The sequence below is a fragment of the Stenella coeruleoalba genome, assembly GCF_951394435.1.
Source record: "Stenella coeruleoalba genome assembly, chromosome: 15".
NCBI lineage: Eukaryota > Metazoa > Chordata > Mammalia > Artiodactyla > Delphinidae > Stenella > Stenella coeruleoalba.
Window position 1 is genome coordinate 18,770,953 of NC_137161.1, and position 19,668 is coordinate 18,790,620.

The window sequence follows — 19,668 nt, forward strand, 5'->3', positions numbered from 1 at the left end:
GGGAACCAGATCCTGCATGCCGCAACTAAAAGATCCTGCATGCCGCAATGAAGATCCTGCACGTGGCAACAAAGATCCCGCGTGCCACAACTAAGACTCGGCTCAGCCAAATAAATAAATAAAACAAATACATAAATATTAAAAAAAAAAACCCAAAACAAACCCTCCCTAAAGTGGTTTTTAATTTGAAAAACACCCCTGAAGTGAAAAATAAACCAAATTTCACTAATTGGGAATACTGGAGAAAAGACTAAGCTGAGACTAAAAAGCCTGGTGCAGGGACCATTCTTATGATCCCTATAGTAACTCCTAATTTTTTAAACTGCAGGTCAAATAGGCACCCTCAAACAATGAGTTACATAAAGACAATGGCCTAAATTATATAAACATGCAAGTTTAATATACTGAAACTACAAGGCCTTGAAGTGCAAAGAATTCCTTAAACTCCTTAACTCCTAGCCCTCTGATTCTAGATAGAAAATGTTTTAGGCTTGAGGGCCATACAGTCTCTGCTGTAATTACTCAACTCTGCCACTGTTGCATGAAAGCAACCATAGATAATAGGTAAACAAGCAGATGTGGCATGTTCCAATAAAACTTTTCTACAATAACAAGCAGCCTATCTATAGCTTGCCTACCAGTATTCTAGAAGAAAGTGACATCCCAGCTGGATACTAGAAAGATCCTTCAGGAATGAGGTTGGCCACGGCTAGAAGACGAATGAGCATGCCTAGATTCCAGAGTAAAATTCGTCAAAGGAGTGTGTGTGTGTGTGTGTGTGTGTGTGTGTGTGTGTGTACACATGGCCAATATGATTTTATCTGTCTTAAATCCCTAACATCCAGGAGCCACTGTGGGTCAAATCTGCCCATCCTTAAATACTGTATTATTGGAGCTACTGGCTGGTTTTTAGATCAACAGAACACCAGGGTTCTCATATTGAGCCATTAAACATAGTGCTTATTCACAATTTTCAGTCTATATAAAACCCTTAAGAAATTCTAGACTTCACTAGGCTGAGAATCCTACATCTTTAGTATAGAGCCATGTGAAATCATTAAAGTCAAAACTGTTTTGTAAGAAACAAGAAGAAAATTAGATAAACTGATCACTATTCTAAAATTCTCCAGAGGTTTAAGAAATTCTGCAGTACCAGTTTCTCTTCCTTGCTCATCTGCTTCCGAGCTTCTGTCTGGGCTTTGAAATACTGGCTCATCTGGGTAAAATCACATTTGGTGAGGTTGGTGATAACATTCTTCTCTTCATTGGTCATTTCCTAGTTAAAAGAAAAGGGGGAGACAGAAGAAGAAGAAGGTAAATAAACTAAAAAGCCCTCTGGTTTTTCTGCAGTTACAGCAAAGCATCATGTTTTCAGTCAAAGGGTATCTGGCGATGTAGTCAATCTAAACTTGTGAGTTTTGAAAAAAAAGGAACACGTTTCTTACTTCATTCTATTATAAATATGTATTCAATAGAAGAACATTCAAAATAACTTAACACTGAAAAGGGTAACACTCTTATGTAGCTTCTCGTACTCCTTGGAACACTGCCACAACCCCCTAAGCATATGAGTACTACAGCTGGGGAAACATGAATACACATCGTTCATTTTAGTAATGGGAGAAATATTCCCACATTCATTCTCTCCTAGAAACATCCTTGCTCTACTCACTTATTAAATCTTACTTCTAGAGCTATTCAGAAGGTAAACTTCAGCTCAGCCTCTGTTCATATTATCCACATTGAGAATAAGGAAATTGTTTAAAATCACGTAGGCAGATACAGGATAGATATGTGGTTTCAAGAGCAGAAAGTACCTAAAGCTAACAAGCATGAATCAAGAGGGAACAGCACAACATTAATGCATGTCTCTTTGCAATAGCAGACAGAGGGCAGTCCTGCAGAGGCAAACTTTGCTTTGCTCAGCTGGAGCTGAGGTTTTCTGTTTGGCCTAATCTGATAAACTACCCCCTACAGTCCTATGACAGCTGACAGGAAAGAAATATAGGTATTCTTGTTGGACAGAAAACCTATATAATACAGTAAATGAACAGAACCCCCTCTCCCAATTTTTTAATAAAATAAAATTCATAAAACTCAAATTGTACATCAGGGAATTTTTTGTAGAATTACAATTTATTACTTAGTAGTTGATCAGTATTTTTGTAAGGTGCTAGGATATCAATATATAGGCTACAATACCTTTCTCCAGTCTTTAAAGAAATTTTTCCTAAATATTTCCTTAGTAGTATATTCATGGTCGAGCATTTTTGCAAAGAACGTAGCTACTTCTTCTGCTTTGGGGCTCAGCTTCATGACTTTACCTAGAGAAAAAAGTGGTTCCAAAAAATGAGGTGTAGTATTCATGTTCTGAGTATAAACACTGAGGCGCTGGAGACGTCTTCTTTAATAATGGTTTACCTTCCAAAGGTATGTATACAAAGGTCTGGTGACACGTGGTAACAACAATAACAACAAAGACAGTAGTATATTGATTTGTATCTACTTGTACGAATTCGCCTTCTCTGTATCAGATATTTACCTGGGTCATTCTCTGGAGACTATGCCAGTAAATTGTTCCCAGGAGCCTGCTCAGGACAGGGATGACCTGGGGGAGGCCCAGTCACTCTTCCTTTTCCTTTCAGCAAGCAGGGTCCTTTACACCTCTTCAATGGTTTTTAAAAATCAAATCCTCAGAGGGACTCCTGCCACTGCTAAGCTAAACAGCTTCTGTTCAAGAAGGGGAGGAAGGGATAGGGCAGGGAGTGGAAGAAAGGAATTGTGGGGAAAAGAAATAGGCATCTTTCTTCTTCAAAGTTAGGTGGGTGGAATATGAATTAAAAATATATATTCACAGCAGGCAAGCCCAGATATCCCATATGAAAAATCTAAGTAAGACATTCCTCTAGAACCTTGCTACTCAAAGTATAGTTCATGGACCAGCAGTATTGACATCACGTGGGAGTTTGTTAGAAGTGCAGCATCTCAGGCCCCACCCCAGACCTACTGACCAGAAAGTACATTTCAATGAGACCCCCAAGTGGCTTGTGTATACACTAGAGTTTGAGATGCCCTGGAACACAGGCATTATGAGGTTGCCTCTTTCAGGGAAACAGGGCTCATCCAGAACACAGGGATGACTGGGGTTCTTGGCATACATGTTTCTCCACTGCCTTACTATTACATAGGTACTAATAATTCACCAAGGATTTTCCCATTTATTACAGAAAACTAAAACTTAACCAGAAATCCATTCATTTCAAAACTTAGAAGACATCTCATCTCATGATGGTTAGAAAGTTATTATCCCTGATTGTAGGGTTGATACAGGGAATTGCAGCTCCAAACTGAAACTTTCTGGGTAGACAGAAAGAACCTGCTTGAAATTCATAATTTTAAAAGGCCAGCAGGTGGCGCGGCTTCCCCTCTCAACATTCCGGCTCCTTCCAAAGATGACACCTTGAGGAGGATAGGCTGGCTTTCAAGAGTTTCCTGCACTTCTTTAGTATTCCCCCACTCAAGTCGGAACCAGCGTTGCCAGTTAAGTGTAACATGCTTCCAATATAAAGGAAACCATTAAGTCACTAAGAATAAAATAAAAGGCAAGAAAGAATGTAAACCGTTCTCGGGTATGTCTGGTATACTCTTTGGGAAATTTTACTGAATTCTGTTCCAATAGAGAACAATTTTGACGCCTCCTGTTTTAGATGAGCTGTCAAATGATGAAATGACAGCTCCCAGCAGTAGAAGGGTAGGAGGATGACTTAAAGGTTCCTGACAGTGGTAGTGCTTTGTAGAAAAGGCTGAGCTCCAGGAATAAGAAACTGCTGAGTCAGAGCTGAAAACTGGAGTTTCTTAGAGGCCATTCACTGCTTCAGCCAGTCCGTTCCCCACCTCCCTGGCAAGCGCTAAAGGAGTCTGAGAATTCTCTTCCCTAGAGAGCAGGCAGAACTGACAGTATCACTCTAGACTAGTAAGTCAAATACAATTTCTTGACTTACTGCAGTGTGGGACTTTACCTAATCAAAGGGAAGAGATCTGAGAAAGAGCAAATGAGAAAATGTGAGAGCCCTGGAGCTGGAGCTCCTATAAAGGACGACCAGGCAAGAATTCCCATCTTGGAAAGTAAGAGAAACCCAAAGGCTAAAGAAAGGAATCTAGCTTTCCTTCAAATCACTTTGGACCTCAGAGTTAGGCTTTACCAGTTGAGCGTTCTAAAGCTCTTGGTAAACCCATACTAGGGTTACAGAATACCTGAACTTTTATGATTATCTAAGGCTCTTTCTGTTCATTAGAGTTTTAGCTTTGAGTCACACTGAAGAGTCTCCAGGAATGACCCACTGTGAGGGCTGACAGCAGAACTCTGTACTCTTGTCCTGTGTTGTCCAGTCAACATAGCTCAGAATGTTTATCTGATGTAAGCATTTGTCACTGAGGCTATAAGGTCCTGCTAGATGGCACAGTCCATGAGATCAGTGATTTGTCAGTATTGTCGCTGCTGGGTCTTGGTGTCTGAATACAGGCACGCTGAATAAATACAGTTTAAAAAAACGAATTCCAGCTTGCCAAGTTTGACATGTTCCTCACTTGCAAGACCCGGCCTTTCAGTATAAACTACTACCCTTGACCTATAAGCATCCATGGCCTGAGGTCACTGCTCATGGACACAGAGATATACCAGAACTCTGAGTGTTCACCACTGATGCTTTTCAGCAGTCCTCCTGGCCCAGTGTTTCTCAAAGTTTGGTCAGCAGACCACTTGGTTCAGAAGCACCCAATATCACTCAACACCAATTAAATGGGCCCAGATCCTCTTGGTGAATCTAAAGCACATGAGAGTTTGAGGAATAATGCTCTAGCCATTTCTGGAGAAAACTCTTGGAATGAGGGAAATAAGCTGAGTATTACCATCTGCATACTGCTATATGCCAATAAGGGAGCATCAAAGACTACTCTCAAAATGTTCAACCCAAGGACAGAAATACCAGTGACAGTTAACAGACAATTCTGAGGGTTCTAAGAGAACTAGGCAGGATATTTCTTCAGAGCAGCTCATCAGACTTGACTGCATAAAGGGCAAAGGCATAGTGTTGTGCTGTGTAGAGTGATAGACACCTATTAGCCCTACCTAGATGTTGATGGCAGACTAATTAATCCTCAACCAAGTACTAAATACTATTTCTAGCAATGAGCAGCTTGTCAGCTTGCATTATGTCACTAAGATAAAATACTACCATTCAAGTCAGGCTTTTCCAGTAACTCTTACAAAGAGTAGCTCCTTAGAAGTGAAGTTCAGATAAAAACATTAGGCTTGTGGACCAAGTGCTGTGACCTATGTAGATGGACATTTTTGGGACCATGTCTCAAAGGGAGACAAGGGAGATAAGACAGCCCCTTTCTCACGGCACTTTTTCAGCACCAAATGGGCCTTTTAAGAGTTATGTAAACACCTGAGAGCCCTTTCCCCAAACCATACGATGACAATAAAACAAAATGAAACAAACAAAAAGGATTATACAGCACAAGATCCTTCCTCACTTTCTATTCCTAAATAGAAGCAGACTCTTTCCTTGGCCAAGAATTGGACAACCTTAGAACAACTCACCATCATAGTAAAACTTGACATTCTCTGGAAGAGGTTCATATGGTGGAGCAAATACAGGACCTTTATGTTCTAGGAATTTCCACTTGATGCCTTCAGGATAGCGCTCTTCTTCCCACCTTTAAAAGACAAAGTACAACCTCATTTAGTGATCACTTCACCTAATATAGAGATTATCACCTATTAAATGCCAAAATAATTATCTGCTCAACTGATTGGTGCTCTGGAATGACTCTCGGCCCCACATTCAAGGCCTGGGTCAAAAAAAGCCAGAATCCTTCACTTTGTAAAAGCCAATACTCACAACAAATATGATGGAATAATCAGGTGAATGGAGGAAAATACATTTCAGCAGTTTAGTCCAAAGATATTGAGTACATGAGATCATTATTCAGCAATAAGTAGGGGATATGGACATGGAAACAGCTGTTTTATCACAATGATATAACAGTAAGCCACAACGGTGTACATGACAGAGGTATTATTTATACAGCTGATACATAGGAAAAGGCCTCCTGGGAATGGAGATGCCAGGTGAAGGTGTAAGGGAAAACAACCCTTTGAGAAAGTACACAATGACTATCATCCCATGTAATAGTTCCCTAGTATCCTTCAAATACTCAGACCATATTAAAAACATCCCTATTATATCCAAAAAGTATTTTATAGACTAGGATACAATTAAGGACCACACACTGCAATTGGTTGATATGTCTCAAAGTCTTTCTTTCTCTAGAATTAGACAAACCTTCTCACCACCACCACCACCATTTTGTTTTTTAAAGAGTCAGTCAGTTGTCTTACAGATAGAATACTTTAAAACTTCACAGATTTTAATCTTTGGTATTCCTATTTTAAAATGAAAAGTCCTACAGTTCTACAGAATTATTCAGGAGGCCAGTTATGCATATTCTATTACTTCCTGTCATCTTCCAATGCCAATGTTTTAAAGTTCAGAAACATCAAATAAAAATTACATGTATCAAACACTGTGCTGTAACAATAGCATTACTATAAAACCAAGGTCAATATATATGGTCAAATAATTTTTGACAAGGGTGCTGATTATTAGGAAAATGTAAATCAAAACCATGAGATAGCACTCTCACCCACTAGGATAGCTATTCTTAAAAAACAAAAACAAACCAGAAATAACAAGTGTTGATAAGGATGTGGAGAAACTGGAACTCTTGTGCACTGCTGGTGGGAATGAAGCGGGTGCAGCTGTAGAAAACAATATGGCGGTTCTTCAAAAAGTTAAACATAGAATTACCATATGATCTAGAAACTTCACTCCTGGGAGTACACTCAAGAGGACTGAAAGCAGGCATTCAAACAAATATTTGTACACAAATGTTCACAGAAGCACTATTCACAACTTCCAAAAGGTAGAAACAACCTAAGCATCCATTAACAGATGAGTGGATAAATAAAAAGTAGTCTATACGTACAATGGAATATTACTCAGCCTGAAACAGGAAGAAAATTCTGACATGCTACAACATGAATGAACCTTGAGGACATTTTCTTAAGTAAAATAATCCAGCCACCAAAGGCCAGATATTGTGATTCCACTGATAAAAGGTACCTAGATTAATCAAATTCACAGAGACAGAAAGCAGAATGGTAGTTACTGATGGCGAGAAAAGGGGGAATGAAGGAGGGTTATTGTTTAAAAGAGTTTCAGTTTTGCAAGGTGATGGGAATTCTGGAGACAGAAGGTGGTGGGGATCACTGCACAACAAAGTGAATGTATTATAATACCACTTAACTGCACACTTCCCCCAGAATCTTTTACTCTCCAAATCAGAGAAAATACGTATGTATGGATGGATGGATGTGTGTACGGAGGTGAGAGAAACTGCAAGAAGCCTATCTATAGCAGTCACAGAGTAACTGTATGGGGATCCAGAGCACCATGTTTTCCTTTATCCTAGAACTCGGTTCCATTCTTCTCATCAACTCCACTGTTTTGTTTTCGTTTTTTGGTTTTGGCTGCGCAGCACGGCTTGTGGGACCTTAGTTCCCTGACCAAGGATCAAACCTGGGCCTACAGCAGTGCAAGTGCAGAGTCCTAACTACTGGACCGCCAGGGAATTCCCAACTCCAGTGCTTTTTAATTAAGATTCCAACTTTTTATAATTCTTTCTATTCCGTCACATTCATCCTGAGGGCTCACGGTAACTTCTTAACCATTTAAGCAAATTAAGAGATGCACTCAACACTAAACCTCAGTTTAAACAGAAAGAAAGAACATAACCTATGACACATGCTGATATCATTGGATCAGCAACTACTACTATACAAATAAAAATAGTAGTGTTGGCCTTTTAAGGCCCCCATCAATGGTTCACCAACAAAGTTAAGAAAAACATGTACTTAATCACACTTAACACCATCAACAAACTCCCCAGTTTCTAGATATTCTCATGAAGAATCATCTGTTTAGAATAAACATGGGACTTATGTTCCAACAGGCCAACCCTGACACAAAAGTACACTCAACTCAAAGCAGCACTGAAACCCTATATAGCTACAACGAGTAACAGTTAAAAATAGGGGGAGCTGGGACTTCCCTGGTGGCGCAGTGGTTAAGAATCCTCCTGCCAATGCAGACGACATGGGTTCGAGCCCTGGTCCGGGAAGATCCCACATGCCACAGAGCAACTAAGCCCGTGTGCCACAACTACTGAGCCTGCATTCTACGGCCCACACGCCACAACTACTGAGCCTGTGTGCTGCAACTACTGAAGCCCACATGCTCTAGGGCCCATGTGCTGCAACTACTGAGCCCATGTGCTGCAACGACTATAGCCCATGTGCCTAGAGCCCGTGCTCCGCAACAAGAGAAGCCTGCGCACCACAAATGAAGAGTAGCCTCAGCTCGCCGCAACTAGAGAAAGCAAGTGTGCAGCAGCGAAGACCCAATGCAGCCAAAAACAAACAATTAATTAAAAATAATAAAAAATAAAATAAATTTAAAATTTTTAAAAAATAGGGGGAGCTGGTTTTAATAGGTTTCTATGAATGAGCCTGAGCATTACTGCCACCACTTGTAACATTGTTTCTATGGAGAAAATGTGACACAGTAAAGAAACCCACAGGGATCCCGACCATTTTCCCATTCCCAAAATTACCAAAGAGGGAGAAAAGGCTCAAAGTTGGCTTGTTTTTTGGCAGGATGAACAAGTCTATGACTCTGGGGGGGAAGCGAAAGATCTACACATTTACCAAACTGGTAAAGGGTGTTAATTCTTTTAGTGAGATAGCAAGAGAGGTAGTAAAAATGAGAGTATCTGTCATTTAAGTTCACTGACTAGGCTCTCAGTGACAGTCACTGAGGACTTGACCACCGACTTCAGAGTCTAACAGGTAAGCCTACAGTGACAGCAGGAAAGGGCAAGCGATAGGTTAAGAGGCCAGTCATTCCTGTTCTCTACTTATAAAAACTTACAGTGGTACCTTCAAGCATTGTGCTTAAGAATGCACACGATTTAACAACCAGACTTGAGAAAGGCATGCACTGGAGGCTGTAGCAAAGATTACTCAGCCCCAAACCTACCATCTTCAATGGTCCCACTTAAACCAAAACAAGAATAAAAACCATAGGTCACAAATCTCTCAGAATTAAAGTGTGGTAACACTGACAAGAATTTCAACCACAGAAGCAAAATCAGGCTATTAGACCCTTCAAGGATACCTAATTGCACACACAAAAGGCTGGACTAGAAAAAGAGTACATCTGCTTCCAGGCCCAATAAGAGCCAGGGCTCCAAAGGAAGGGGGAAGGCAGCAGAGAGCCTGTGATGACAAAGAAAGTACCTTGTTCACTCAACAAACTTACTGAGCACCCTACCACAGGACCCAGAGACATAACAAACTGACGAATTACTAACTCACCACTCCCAATAATAACCCCTGATTTATAGAATCACTTAATTTCATCTTAAAAAAATTTTTTATTAAAGGTCGTAAAAACCTTTCAAAATTCCATCACTAAAAACTTTGATTAATTTCAAAGGAAAAAAATGAAATAAAAATGAGGAAAATAAAAACACATGTTCTTTAGTTTTCTGACCGACACCAGAAAGGCCCAGAGTTCCTTTGCTCTGTATTTTTCCTTTACACTTTCCTTTTTTAACCCCACATATGTCCACACCAACAATGCCGATTGCACAGCTGTGCTGAGCCTTTCTGCCACTGCAGCTCTGCTCCTCTCAGCCACCTCTCTGGACACTGATGTTTCCCCTTTGCTCAGAAGTACTGGTGAGATTACTGTTCTCTATTACAAAAGCCATAGAGTAAATGCATACCAATGGGTCTGGAACTCTACATACCAAACTACAAATAGTGGATACCTCAAAGCTAGAAAAGAAAAATGGGAACGGAAGAAAGAAGGAAAGGGAACAGTCATTTTTTTCTAACTCGTATACCTCTGAATCATTGGAATTTTTTCAACATAAACACAAATCATGTATAATATAGATGTAATGGCTAAATAATACAAAGTTTTAAGAACAGCCAGTATAAAAAATACAAGTTTATTTCAAAACTCTAAACATCTAGAAATAACCTGTTATTGCTAAACTGTCCTCCATTGAAGATTGTCTGAATCTTCACTCCCCACAATGAAGAAGAATGCCTGTTTTTTTCTCATATTTACAACCCTAGATGTTTTGGTACTTACTAATCTTTCCTAATCTGTGACACATTAAACAAAAAGATGTTTCATTTATTATTTTTCTTTGCATCTTTCTTTGCTACTTGTGAGGTTCACCATATTTTAAGATGTTTGTTAATCATTTATCTTCTTTAATGAGTTGCCTTTTCCTCATTTTTCTATCAGATTATTCCTTTCATTAACTGTTTTAAAAGACCTTTTTTTTTCATATTAGGAATCTTAGCCCATTGTAGTACAAATATTTTCCTTTAGGATTTTTTTTTTAATGGCATGAGTTTGTTGATTTGCCATATAGAAGATTTTAATTTTATCAAATTTATAAATATTTTCCTTATGGCTCTGCTTATATGTCTTGCTTCAAAAGGTCTTCGTTATTCTACAATTATAAAAATATTCACCCAGGTTTTCTTGTGGAGGTTTCTTTTTTTTAAACAAATAGGCAATTTCCCCAACAAGATTTATAGAACAATCCATCTTTTCCCCTCTCATTTTAAATGCAACTTTATTCATATGCTAAATTTCCATATATATATATATATATAGGACTTCTATAGTTCAACAGGGTGGGACATAGTATTGAGATCCAATAGGGTAAGAGGTAGTTAATGTTCTCACTAGGTCCTGCAAAACTTATTTCAGAATGTTATTCCAGAGAGATTCTTTTAAGTACTTCCCTCCTCCCACAAATATCAAGCTATTCATTTTAATACTCAATATTCTTGTTTCATTAGGTTGTAGAATAAAAGAGCTAACATTTTAACCCAGTGCTGAAATATTACCATTTCCACTTTTGTTCCTCTTCTTTCTTCGGCTTCTTTTTCTTACTATCTGGCTCAGGAACTTTTTTATCTTTATCTTTATCCTTATTCTTGGGTTTTTTCAATTTACCATCCTACAAAGAAACATGGTGAGAAAGCACTTAAATAAGGACCAATTACACTTCTGGAAGTAGTTTTGGGGAGCCATTAGACAGAAAAACTGGAATCATGGAATATGAGAACTGGAGAAGTTCCTGAGTCCAATACTCTCAATTTGACAGACGAATAAAAATTTATTGGTACTTTTCTCTAAAGCGGTATTTCCTAAAACTCCCAGACACATTGATTACCTGAGAAAGTAGTTAAAAACATTCATTCTGTAGGAGAAAAGCCTGGGAAATTGTATTTTTTTAGCCTCAGTGGAGTTTGGGACAGAGTAATCCCAGTGTATTATCCTCACTTATTTTAAAATCTACTCATCTTTAAACCTCTTCTAATACCACCAAGTAACAGGTACAGGAGACTTTTAATGTGTTAAATATACAATTTGAAAGGAAATTTCTGATTGAGCCTGGGGGGGAAATACTTTATTACTGCTATTTGCATACACAAAGTCATGAAGCAGTAAGCAAGCAAGTACTTGGGAAGCCCTACAACAATTACCAATTCCCATGATAGTATTTCTTTGAACTGTAACCCTAGATGAGCTGTCACAGTAGCACAGAAAAAGAACAAACATAAACAAGTATAATCCATCAGTACAGGTGATAAATCTCAAAACACACACACACACACACACACACACACACACACACACACATCCAGACAAAAATGTGCTATTCAACAGGTGGGGGTCCTGCTTAACAGAATCTAAACTCTTCTGAAGAATATTTTCCTTTGTCCTAACTATTCAATATAATTTAAGTCTTTATTCAGCAAGTTTTATATAGCTATGAAAAATGGTTTTGAGTCATCTTAAAGTCAGTTTCAGAATGGCAGAACTTGAAAGAACTTTATAGTTTGGTTTGACCTCTTCCAGTTATAGTCAAGGAAACTCTGAAACAGGTTTTGTCACTTGCTCAAGGTCAAAAAGCTGCTATTGACTATGATGAGAGCCCAAGTTTACCAGAAAAATAACAGAATGTGACTCATGGGAATGGCTGGAATATATAAACATTCTAGGACTACACATGATAGGATGGTAATCAGATAAACTCAGGGAAAGCAAATGGCCTCCAGTGTACAAAGAAGGGGAAAGGCTACAGTACTACACATAGTTTAAAATAGGAATGGAGAATATAAATGTGTAAGTATGTCTGGGAAGAGAAAATACTAGAGAATCTCATTAATTTAGATAATGTTTACTGTTTAGGCTGAAACACACCACAGGAAAAGGAAATGTTTTTCAGTTAAGACATTCTCTAAACAACTTCTGAACAGGCATGCAGATGGTTTCATCAGGAAACTACTGGCTACATCGTATGTTTTCAAGCTTCAGAATGGGATTATCAGTCACTAGGAGACTTCAGAACAATTCCCAGAAATGAAAAACACCATAGCCAGCAAGTGAGGTTTAATGACTGATCTTGCCATCTGGGGTCCCTACCACAATAAGACTGGGTATTAATTTAGTCTTTCAGCCTGCTTTTTTTTTCCCTCCCCTGTAGGGAGAGGGTTGCTAAGACAATTAAATAAATGAAGTCAACCATTCTTTCTCCCAGATGGTTTTAACAGTTATTACAAACCTCTGTGAAACCCAGAGAAAGGTATTATTTTACATAAATGCAACATAAGCATAAAGGCAATATAGAACACATGGAGAGCTAAAGTTTTACATTTCTTTATTGACTGGTCTGTACTGGTAATCTACATGAAAGTGGAGTGACTATCATACTCACTACTCAACATTTCACTCTTGATTCCTTGAGTTGGCTCTTATACACTTGAGCTTCTGCCAAGAACAGGCTAGTTGTCAGAAAAGCTACAATTCCCTAAATGCAGGCCCTGATCATCTCTCTACGGCTCACCTACTCATTCATATTCTTAATATGATTTCATTAAAGACACTCCTTCTGCCTTCTTGTGGATTTGGAGGATCAGCAAAGTTCCACAGGAAGGAGGATAACATGGCAGCTAGTGTGCTGGCTCTGGAATCAAACCACATGGGATCAAATCCCGGCTTTACCACTTGGTATCTGTGTGGCTTCAGGCAAATGATTTAACCTCTCTGTACCTCAGTTTCTGCATGTGTAAAATGGAGATAATAGTAGCAATATTTATCTCTAAGGACTGTTGTAAGGATTAAATGAAATGATACCTATAAAGTGTGAAGAATAGTACCTGGTACACTGTAATCATCTAGTACATTTAATTTGAATTATTAATATTATTACTATTATGATAGATTACACTTTTAATATTCACTGCCCCTTACTATCACTATCTTTACTGACGATACTTCAAGCTATAGACTTTGTACTTGTGAATCCATTTTGCCCAAGACAATGGCTAAACTCAAATGCAGCAAAGCTAATAACTTACCCAACCCCTTCTCTTAGGAGACTGCAAGATTAAGACCCCTGTGAATTTCTGACATCTTTTCTTGAATTACTCGCCCACAGTTTTTAGTCCAAGAAATAGTGTCAAAAGAAGGAACCATATTAGTATATGTTAAATCTACCACAAGCATCAAATAGAACCCTTAGGAAAGTACCTGAATTGAAACTGAGATTTTAAGGAAGGTTATAAGCTAGGAGAGAAAGAAAAGAGGAAGAGTATATGTGTTCCAGACAGAGGGAACAGCATGTGTTACATAAAGCCCTGAAGCACAAAAGAATCTGGTGTGGAAAGAAGCAAAGGAGGTCTGTGAGGCTGGAACAAGGTAAATTAGAGAAGAGGCACAAGATGCAGGGGCCAGATCGGAAGAAGCTGTAAAGAGCTTGGATTTAATCCTGTATCCAAGGGACACCCATTTAAAGGACTTTAAATAGGGAGAGTTACCCAAAATGAGTGACGAGCAAGCTTTGTTAGATATAAGAAAGCACTAGAAAACATTCCTAGGGAAAACTCTTCTGGGTTGTAAGCCAAAGTATGATTTATTGCTAATACTTCCCCTGTATGTATGAAGAGAGCACAGTTTCTCCAAGAACATGTCAGTTGGCAGCATAGCTATGGGTAGACACCCAGAAAGGCTGAGATCTTAAAACTAACAGTGCCGCAGCCACTGTAACACACTTAAGAGTTTTTCCCAGTGTTTCCTCTACAACAGAGCAATAAATTCCTCAAACCCATTTGGCCTTCAAAAGTTATTTTATGGAAAACTCCCTATTCCAAACTCAAGCCCCAAAGGGCCTAAGTCTCTTTACTAACCTCTTCTTCCTCTAGTTTTCGTTTCTTCTCTTTCTTGGTATCTTCTGTTTTAATTTTCTTAGGTTTATAATCAGCACTAGAAAGGGGAACATGAATACGCAGTTAACACAATTGTGACTCAGTAGTTCTCACCAATAGGATTAGGACCTCCAAACTCTTCTTGGCGGCCTCCAAGGCAGGCGTGGCTGCTATTACTCTTGGCTGGGCATTCTACAGTCAAGAACAGGAATGGAGAAAGTAAAGGCGGCCAGACCAAGGACCAATAGTTATAGTCCTCTATAGAACAAAACAAACAACTTTATACTACACGCAGGCCTGGAAGGGAAGTGGAGTAGAGGAATACATACAAACATAGACAACACTAGAAGGTAGAAATCTGGGAAGCACACACACAGGGCAACAATAGCTACCACAAAGTAGTAACTGGAAAAGAAAGGGGAGGAAAGAAATTCTCTATGAATTCTGAATATATACAAATGAGCTCATTAAGTATTTCCCTCCTCCCTTTCCATCCATCTTCTACCATAAATCCTTTGTAGATTCCCAAAACATAATAAACTCTGCAAGATTGAAAATAATGAACAGGATTTAACCGCAATGACTGAACCTGAGAAAGAGGTACATATAAGTCTCAAATAACCGTTTTAAGTAAGAGCAATTTTATTACTTCTATACATGGAAACTTCACTCAGAAGGTACGAACAGGCACAGATCCTAGGAAAAACTGCTTCAGCAATGAAAACTTATCTGTGGTAGGTGATGATAAACTTAAAGTAACTTAAATAATTTAAATATTCTTTGTGAATTCTGGATTATTTGAAATTCCAACAATAAATATGCATTACCTTTTTAATAAGAAAAAACGTAAGAAAAGTGTAAATATATATACTCCATTTAAGCCTCAGGCACACTACTTATTTATTTAAGAAACGCTATTTCTCATAATTCAAAGAGAAATCAGTCACCCAGTCTATTAATCACAAATTCATAATGAGTAAAAGTCAACTAATGCAGTTGTTCTGTGTATTATTGTCTAAACGACTCCTTTTTGTTAAAAAAAATTAAATTAATAAGAAATACTCACTCATCCTCGTCTCGAGGTCTCTTTAATGGCTTTATATCCTCTCTAGGAGGAGCAAAATAGCCATCATCTTCAGGTTCATCTTTAATCAATGGTGGACTAAAGAGAAAAAAATTGCTAGTTAATGAGCGGTGGAACATCTACATTATATCAAGTAATGCAAAGTAGCGGGAGGTAGCTAGTGGAAGGATAACAACATACATGTGTACACATTAAAAGGTTTTCCATGAGTACTTTTTCTCACTTAATTCTCACTACAACCCTGTGAGGTAGACAGTATTGATCTCAATTACAGATGAAGAGGCGATATCAAGGTTCGGGATCCGGACTCCTTATTCTCAGGATTCTTTCCACTACATCTTAGCTATCTGTGCCAACGGAACCCACACCACAACAGGAACAAACCTAAGTTGTTTCCTCCCCTTATTTGAGGGGTCTGTGTATCTGATCCCTCAAGTGATGTGAACCGATTATTCTAGTGCTCCAAAAGCTAAAATATAGCTTTCACAAAAAAAAGAATAAAAATGTATTCCCCAAACTTGAAGCCCAAAACAAACTGAAGTCATTCTAAGCCAAATCTATTCACTGTTCAACTTCCTCCTTTGGTTTACTTACTTTATACACAGAAGAGTACCTTGTCCTATTTTTGTTAAGATTCTGCCTTCTGAATATAAAAAGATGATTCTGTTAGACGACTATCTTGAACCAAAAAGAGGAAGGAACAAGTTAAAAAACCAATGGGATCCGACTTCCCTTGGTGGCGCAGTGGTTAAGAATCCGCCTGCCATATATGCATGGGACACAGGTTTGAGCCCTGGTCCGGGAAGATCCCACATGCTACGGAGCAACTAAGCAACTAAGTAGCCTCACAACTACTGAGCCTGTGCTCTAGAGCCCAGGAGCCACAACTACTGAGCCCACGTGCCACAACTACTGAGGCCCGCGTGCCTAGAGCCCGTGCTCTGCAACAAGAGAAGCCACCGCAATGAGAAGCCCGTGCACTGCAACCAAGAGTAGCCCCCACTCACTGCAACTAGGGAAAGCCCGCATGCAGCAATGAAGACCCAACACAACCATAAATAAATGAGTGACTGAGTGAATGAATGAATGAATAAATAAATACATTTAAAAAAAAAAAAACAACCAATGGGACCAGCAATCACCACAGCCTGGGATATTCCCTGGCCTGGCACATCTTGTTGGAACTGCACTGCTCACAGCCAGAGGCATCTACAAAGCTAACTAACTCGGCACAGGGAATGGCCTCCAGACACAAAGCCACTCATCTCTAGGGGGGCCAAGGGATAAGCATCCAGATTTAGCTGCCAAAGAAAGGATATTCACAGGGTTTCAATGCTGTCCCCCCACTCCCGCCCCCACCCCAAGCATACTGGATCCCCTTGCTTGCAAATGAATTTGAATGTTTAAACAGATTAGCTTTCTTTCCTTATTTATGCACACTCCCCAAATGCTGACCTCTATAGCTGTTTCTCCCCACGACGGAAACCACTGACACAGCCCCAAGTGTCCAAAATCTCCAAAAGCTTTGCACCAGAAAGAAAGAAATGCTGCCATTTACCCAACTAGTTAAGTAAATGCTAGATCCTAGTACTGTCATGAGTGAAGTTAAAAACACTTGGGAAGGGCTTCCCTGGTGGCGCAGTGGTTAAGAGTCCGCCTGCTGATGCAGGGGACATGGGTTCGTGTGCCCCCAGTCCGGGAAGATCCCACATGCCGCGGAGCGGCTGCGCCTGTGAGCCATGGCCGCTGAGCCTGCGCGCCCGGAGCCTGTGCTCCGCAACAGGAGAGGCCACAGCAGTGAGAGGCCCGCGTACCGCAAAAAAAAAAAACTTGGGAAGGGTTACTAGGCCTGAAGAAAGAATTTTTAAAACAATTACCAGAAAACTGTTCCATCCAGTGAAGCATGTGGATTCTCTACCACGATACAGATGCAAGCTAGAGAGCAGTCCAGCAAAGTGAACACAGAGACCACTGCCTCGAAGGGTGTGCTTCTGACCGTCTAGCCCAGAAAGTCTGAAACTGAACCAGGACTACACACCAAGTCCAGAGAGTCTAATCATATCTTAGTTTAATAAAAGTTCAAGGCAGTCTCCTGGCAGAAAATAGTTGCCCTGTGTTCAGTCACTGTTATCTAAGAAATCAGAATGCCCAGCTTACAGCTCTAATGCTTCTTGAATTTTACTATTCTGCATTCCTAGAACAGTTACAGAACATGCCTGAAGAGGGCACTTGCTTCTCCCTGGTCTAAGGGACCCAGAGTAAATGGAACAATTTTCAAAAATGTTCTCAAACGAAACTGAAAGTTCAAAGTTTCAAGGAAGCAAAACTGTCAAAACACTTTGCCCTGGACAGTAATGCAAATACTCCCCACAACTCCTTGTAAATGCATCCTGCCATTTAGTGGAGCAGGTGAGAATATATGATCATATAAGTTCTGGGTTTTTTTAAACCAGAGGAGACATTCAGGCTTATTTTAGGGAGTTGAGGCTGATGAGGAAAACAGAATCAAAATGGCCCCAAAAAGTAAAGGAAAAGTGACCTCTAGATTGTGTGTATTTTCCTTTCCTTCTGGAAAAGAGATAAAATATTTCTACTCAAATCTACACCTGTCCCTAAAATGCAAATCAAGTTAGTTTCTAAATATGAGCCTCAGCATAGGGGCAATTCAGAGTAGGGGTTCAGAGTAGGGGTTTTCCAGGAAACTCCAAAATTACTACTAAGTACAGAGTTTCTTTTGGGGGTGATGAAGATGTTCTGAAATTAGATAGGGATAATGGGGAGGTTATATAACCTTGTGAAATACTAAAAACCAATAAACTGTATACTTTAAAAGGGTATATTTTATGGAATTGTTAAATTATATCTCAATTTAAAAAAGCTTCTTTCTGTCAACCTTCTCCACTCAAAACAGCCTTCTAGAAAATGTGCTGGTCAGTCTCACTAAATGGCACTCTAGAAATGCTCACATTGGCTTAGACCAAGTCCTTTCACTGCCAACTTCCTCGAAAACCTGGAGATGGCCCGTCAGTGCATTTCAGGTAAGATCAGACAACACTGTAACGTGGGCAGCTGGCCTACTGGATGCACACAGAGAAAGAGAAGCCAAGGCAGCAGAGGAATCTTACCTAGAAAAGCCATTTTCCTTCTCCTTTTTTATTTTTACATCCCCAGAGGCTCTAATCTGAAAGGTAAAACAACAGTAACTGATTAGTACCTTATAAGGACTAAACTTGAAGAAGCCTCTACCTTACTTGAGATGATCTGGCCTCCACTCTTGGGGCATCTTGATCCCAGACTGACTCTTCTTGTTAGCAAAACTAAACAGGTGGACCAAAGGTCTTGACACTTTTCTAAGACTCCTTTTTAACAATTCTTCAGATGAACTGTCCAATTTACTGAGAAATGTTTCCCTTCAAAATGGTGGCTTTTTACCTTTAAATGATGGTAGGTCCCTCTCCCTCAATAAATATACTCCACCTCTCAAGGATTTGCCCTTGGCAGTACAGACAGGAAATAAAAAACCAAACCAAAACAAAAAAGAGTACTTTATTTCCTATCTTCTCTGATTTAGGCAAAGTATATTTACTTTTGCCCTCCTTCAACTTTGCAGACATTACAAAAATCTTCACACATACACTCAGAGGAACACACACACACACACACACACACACACACACACACACACACACACACACACACACACACACACACACACACACACACACACCGGTACCAATGGAAGAATACAAAAAATAGCTCAGTGGCAAGGGAAACATAGACAACAATGATTTGAGGGTAAAAGGGAGATGTATTTCTCACTATTATTCTCTATTTCATATTGTCTGAATTTAGCAAGTCCATCCAGCATTACCTTTTCAGAAACTAATATAAAAACTTTTTTTAAAAAGTCTATATGTACAGTACTACTACTTATTCACAGCCAGATGTGCATGTCACATGTACCACCTTCTTCAGCCCAGGTGGAAAAAAAACAGATTTTACCAGCAATGAGCTCATTAGTTTACAAGCATCCCACAAAGTTTGTTCTACAGAGATTTGGCTAGCAGAATTAATTTTCCCCATGAAAGAAAACTGACTTTCCCAGAAACCCTACATCCCTCAATTTATCCATTTGCCATATAAAGTAAGGTAATGA

At 39.4% G+C, this 19,668-nt stretch overlaps 1 protein-coding gene across 1 annotated transcript in view; it reads right to left on the reverse strand.

Annotated features, from left to right (window-relative positions):
* The window catches only part of TOP1 (DNA topoisomerase I), an 85,117-nt gene that overhangs the window by 21,336 nt on the left and 44,113 nt on the right, over window positions 1–19,668 (reverse strand). The window contains exons 5-11 of the mRNA XM_079944610.1: window positions 18,638–18,693; window positions 15,495–15,590; window positions 14,411–14,486; window positions 11,063–11,175; window positions 5,606–5,721; window positions 2,203–2,324; window positions 1,113–1,276 (exon numbers count right to left, since the gene is read on the reverse strand). Coding sequence (XP_079800736.1) covers window positions 1,113–1,276; window positions 2,203–2,324; window positions 5,606–5,721; window positions 11,063–11,175; window positions 14,411–14,486; window positions 15,495–15,590; window positions 18,638–18,693 — 743 coding nt within the window. The remainder of the gene's footprint in view (window positions 1–1,112; window positions 1,277–2,202; window positions 2,325–5,605; window positions 5,722–11,062; window positions 11,176–14,410; window positions 14,487–15,494; window positions 15,591–18,637; window positions 18,694–19,668) is intronic.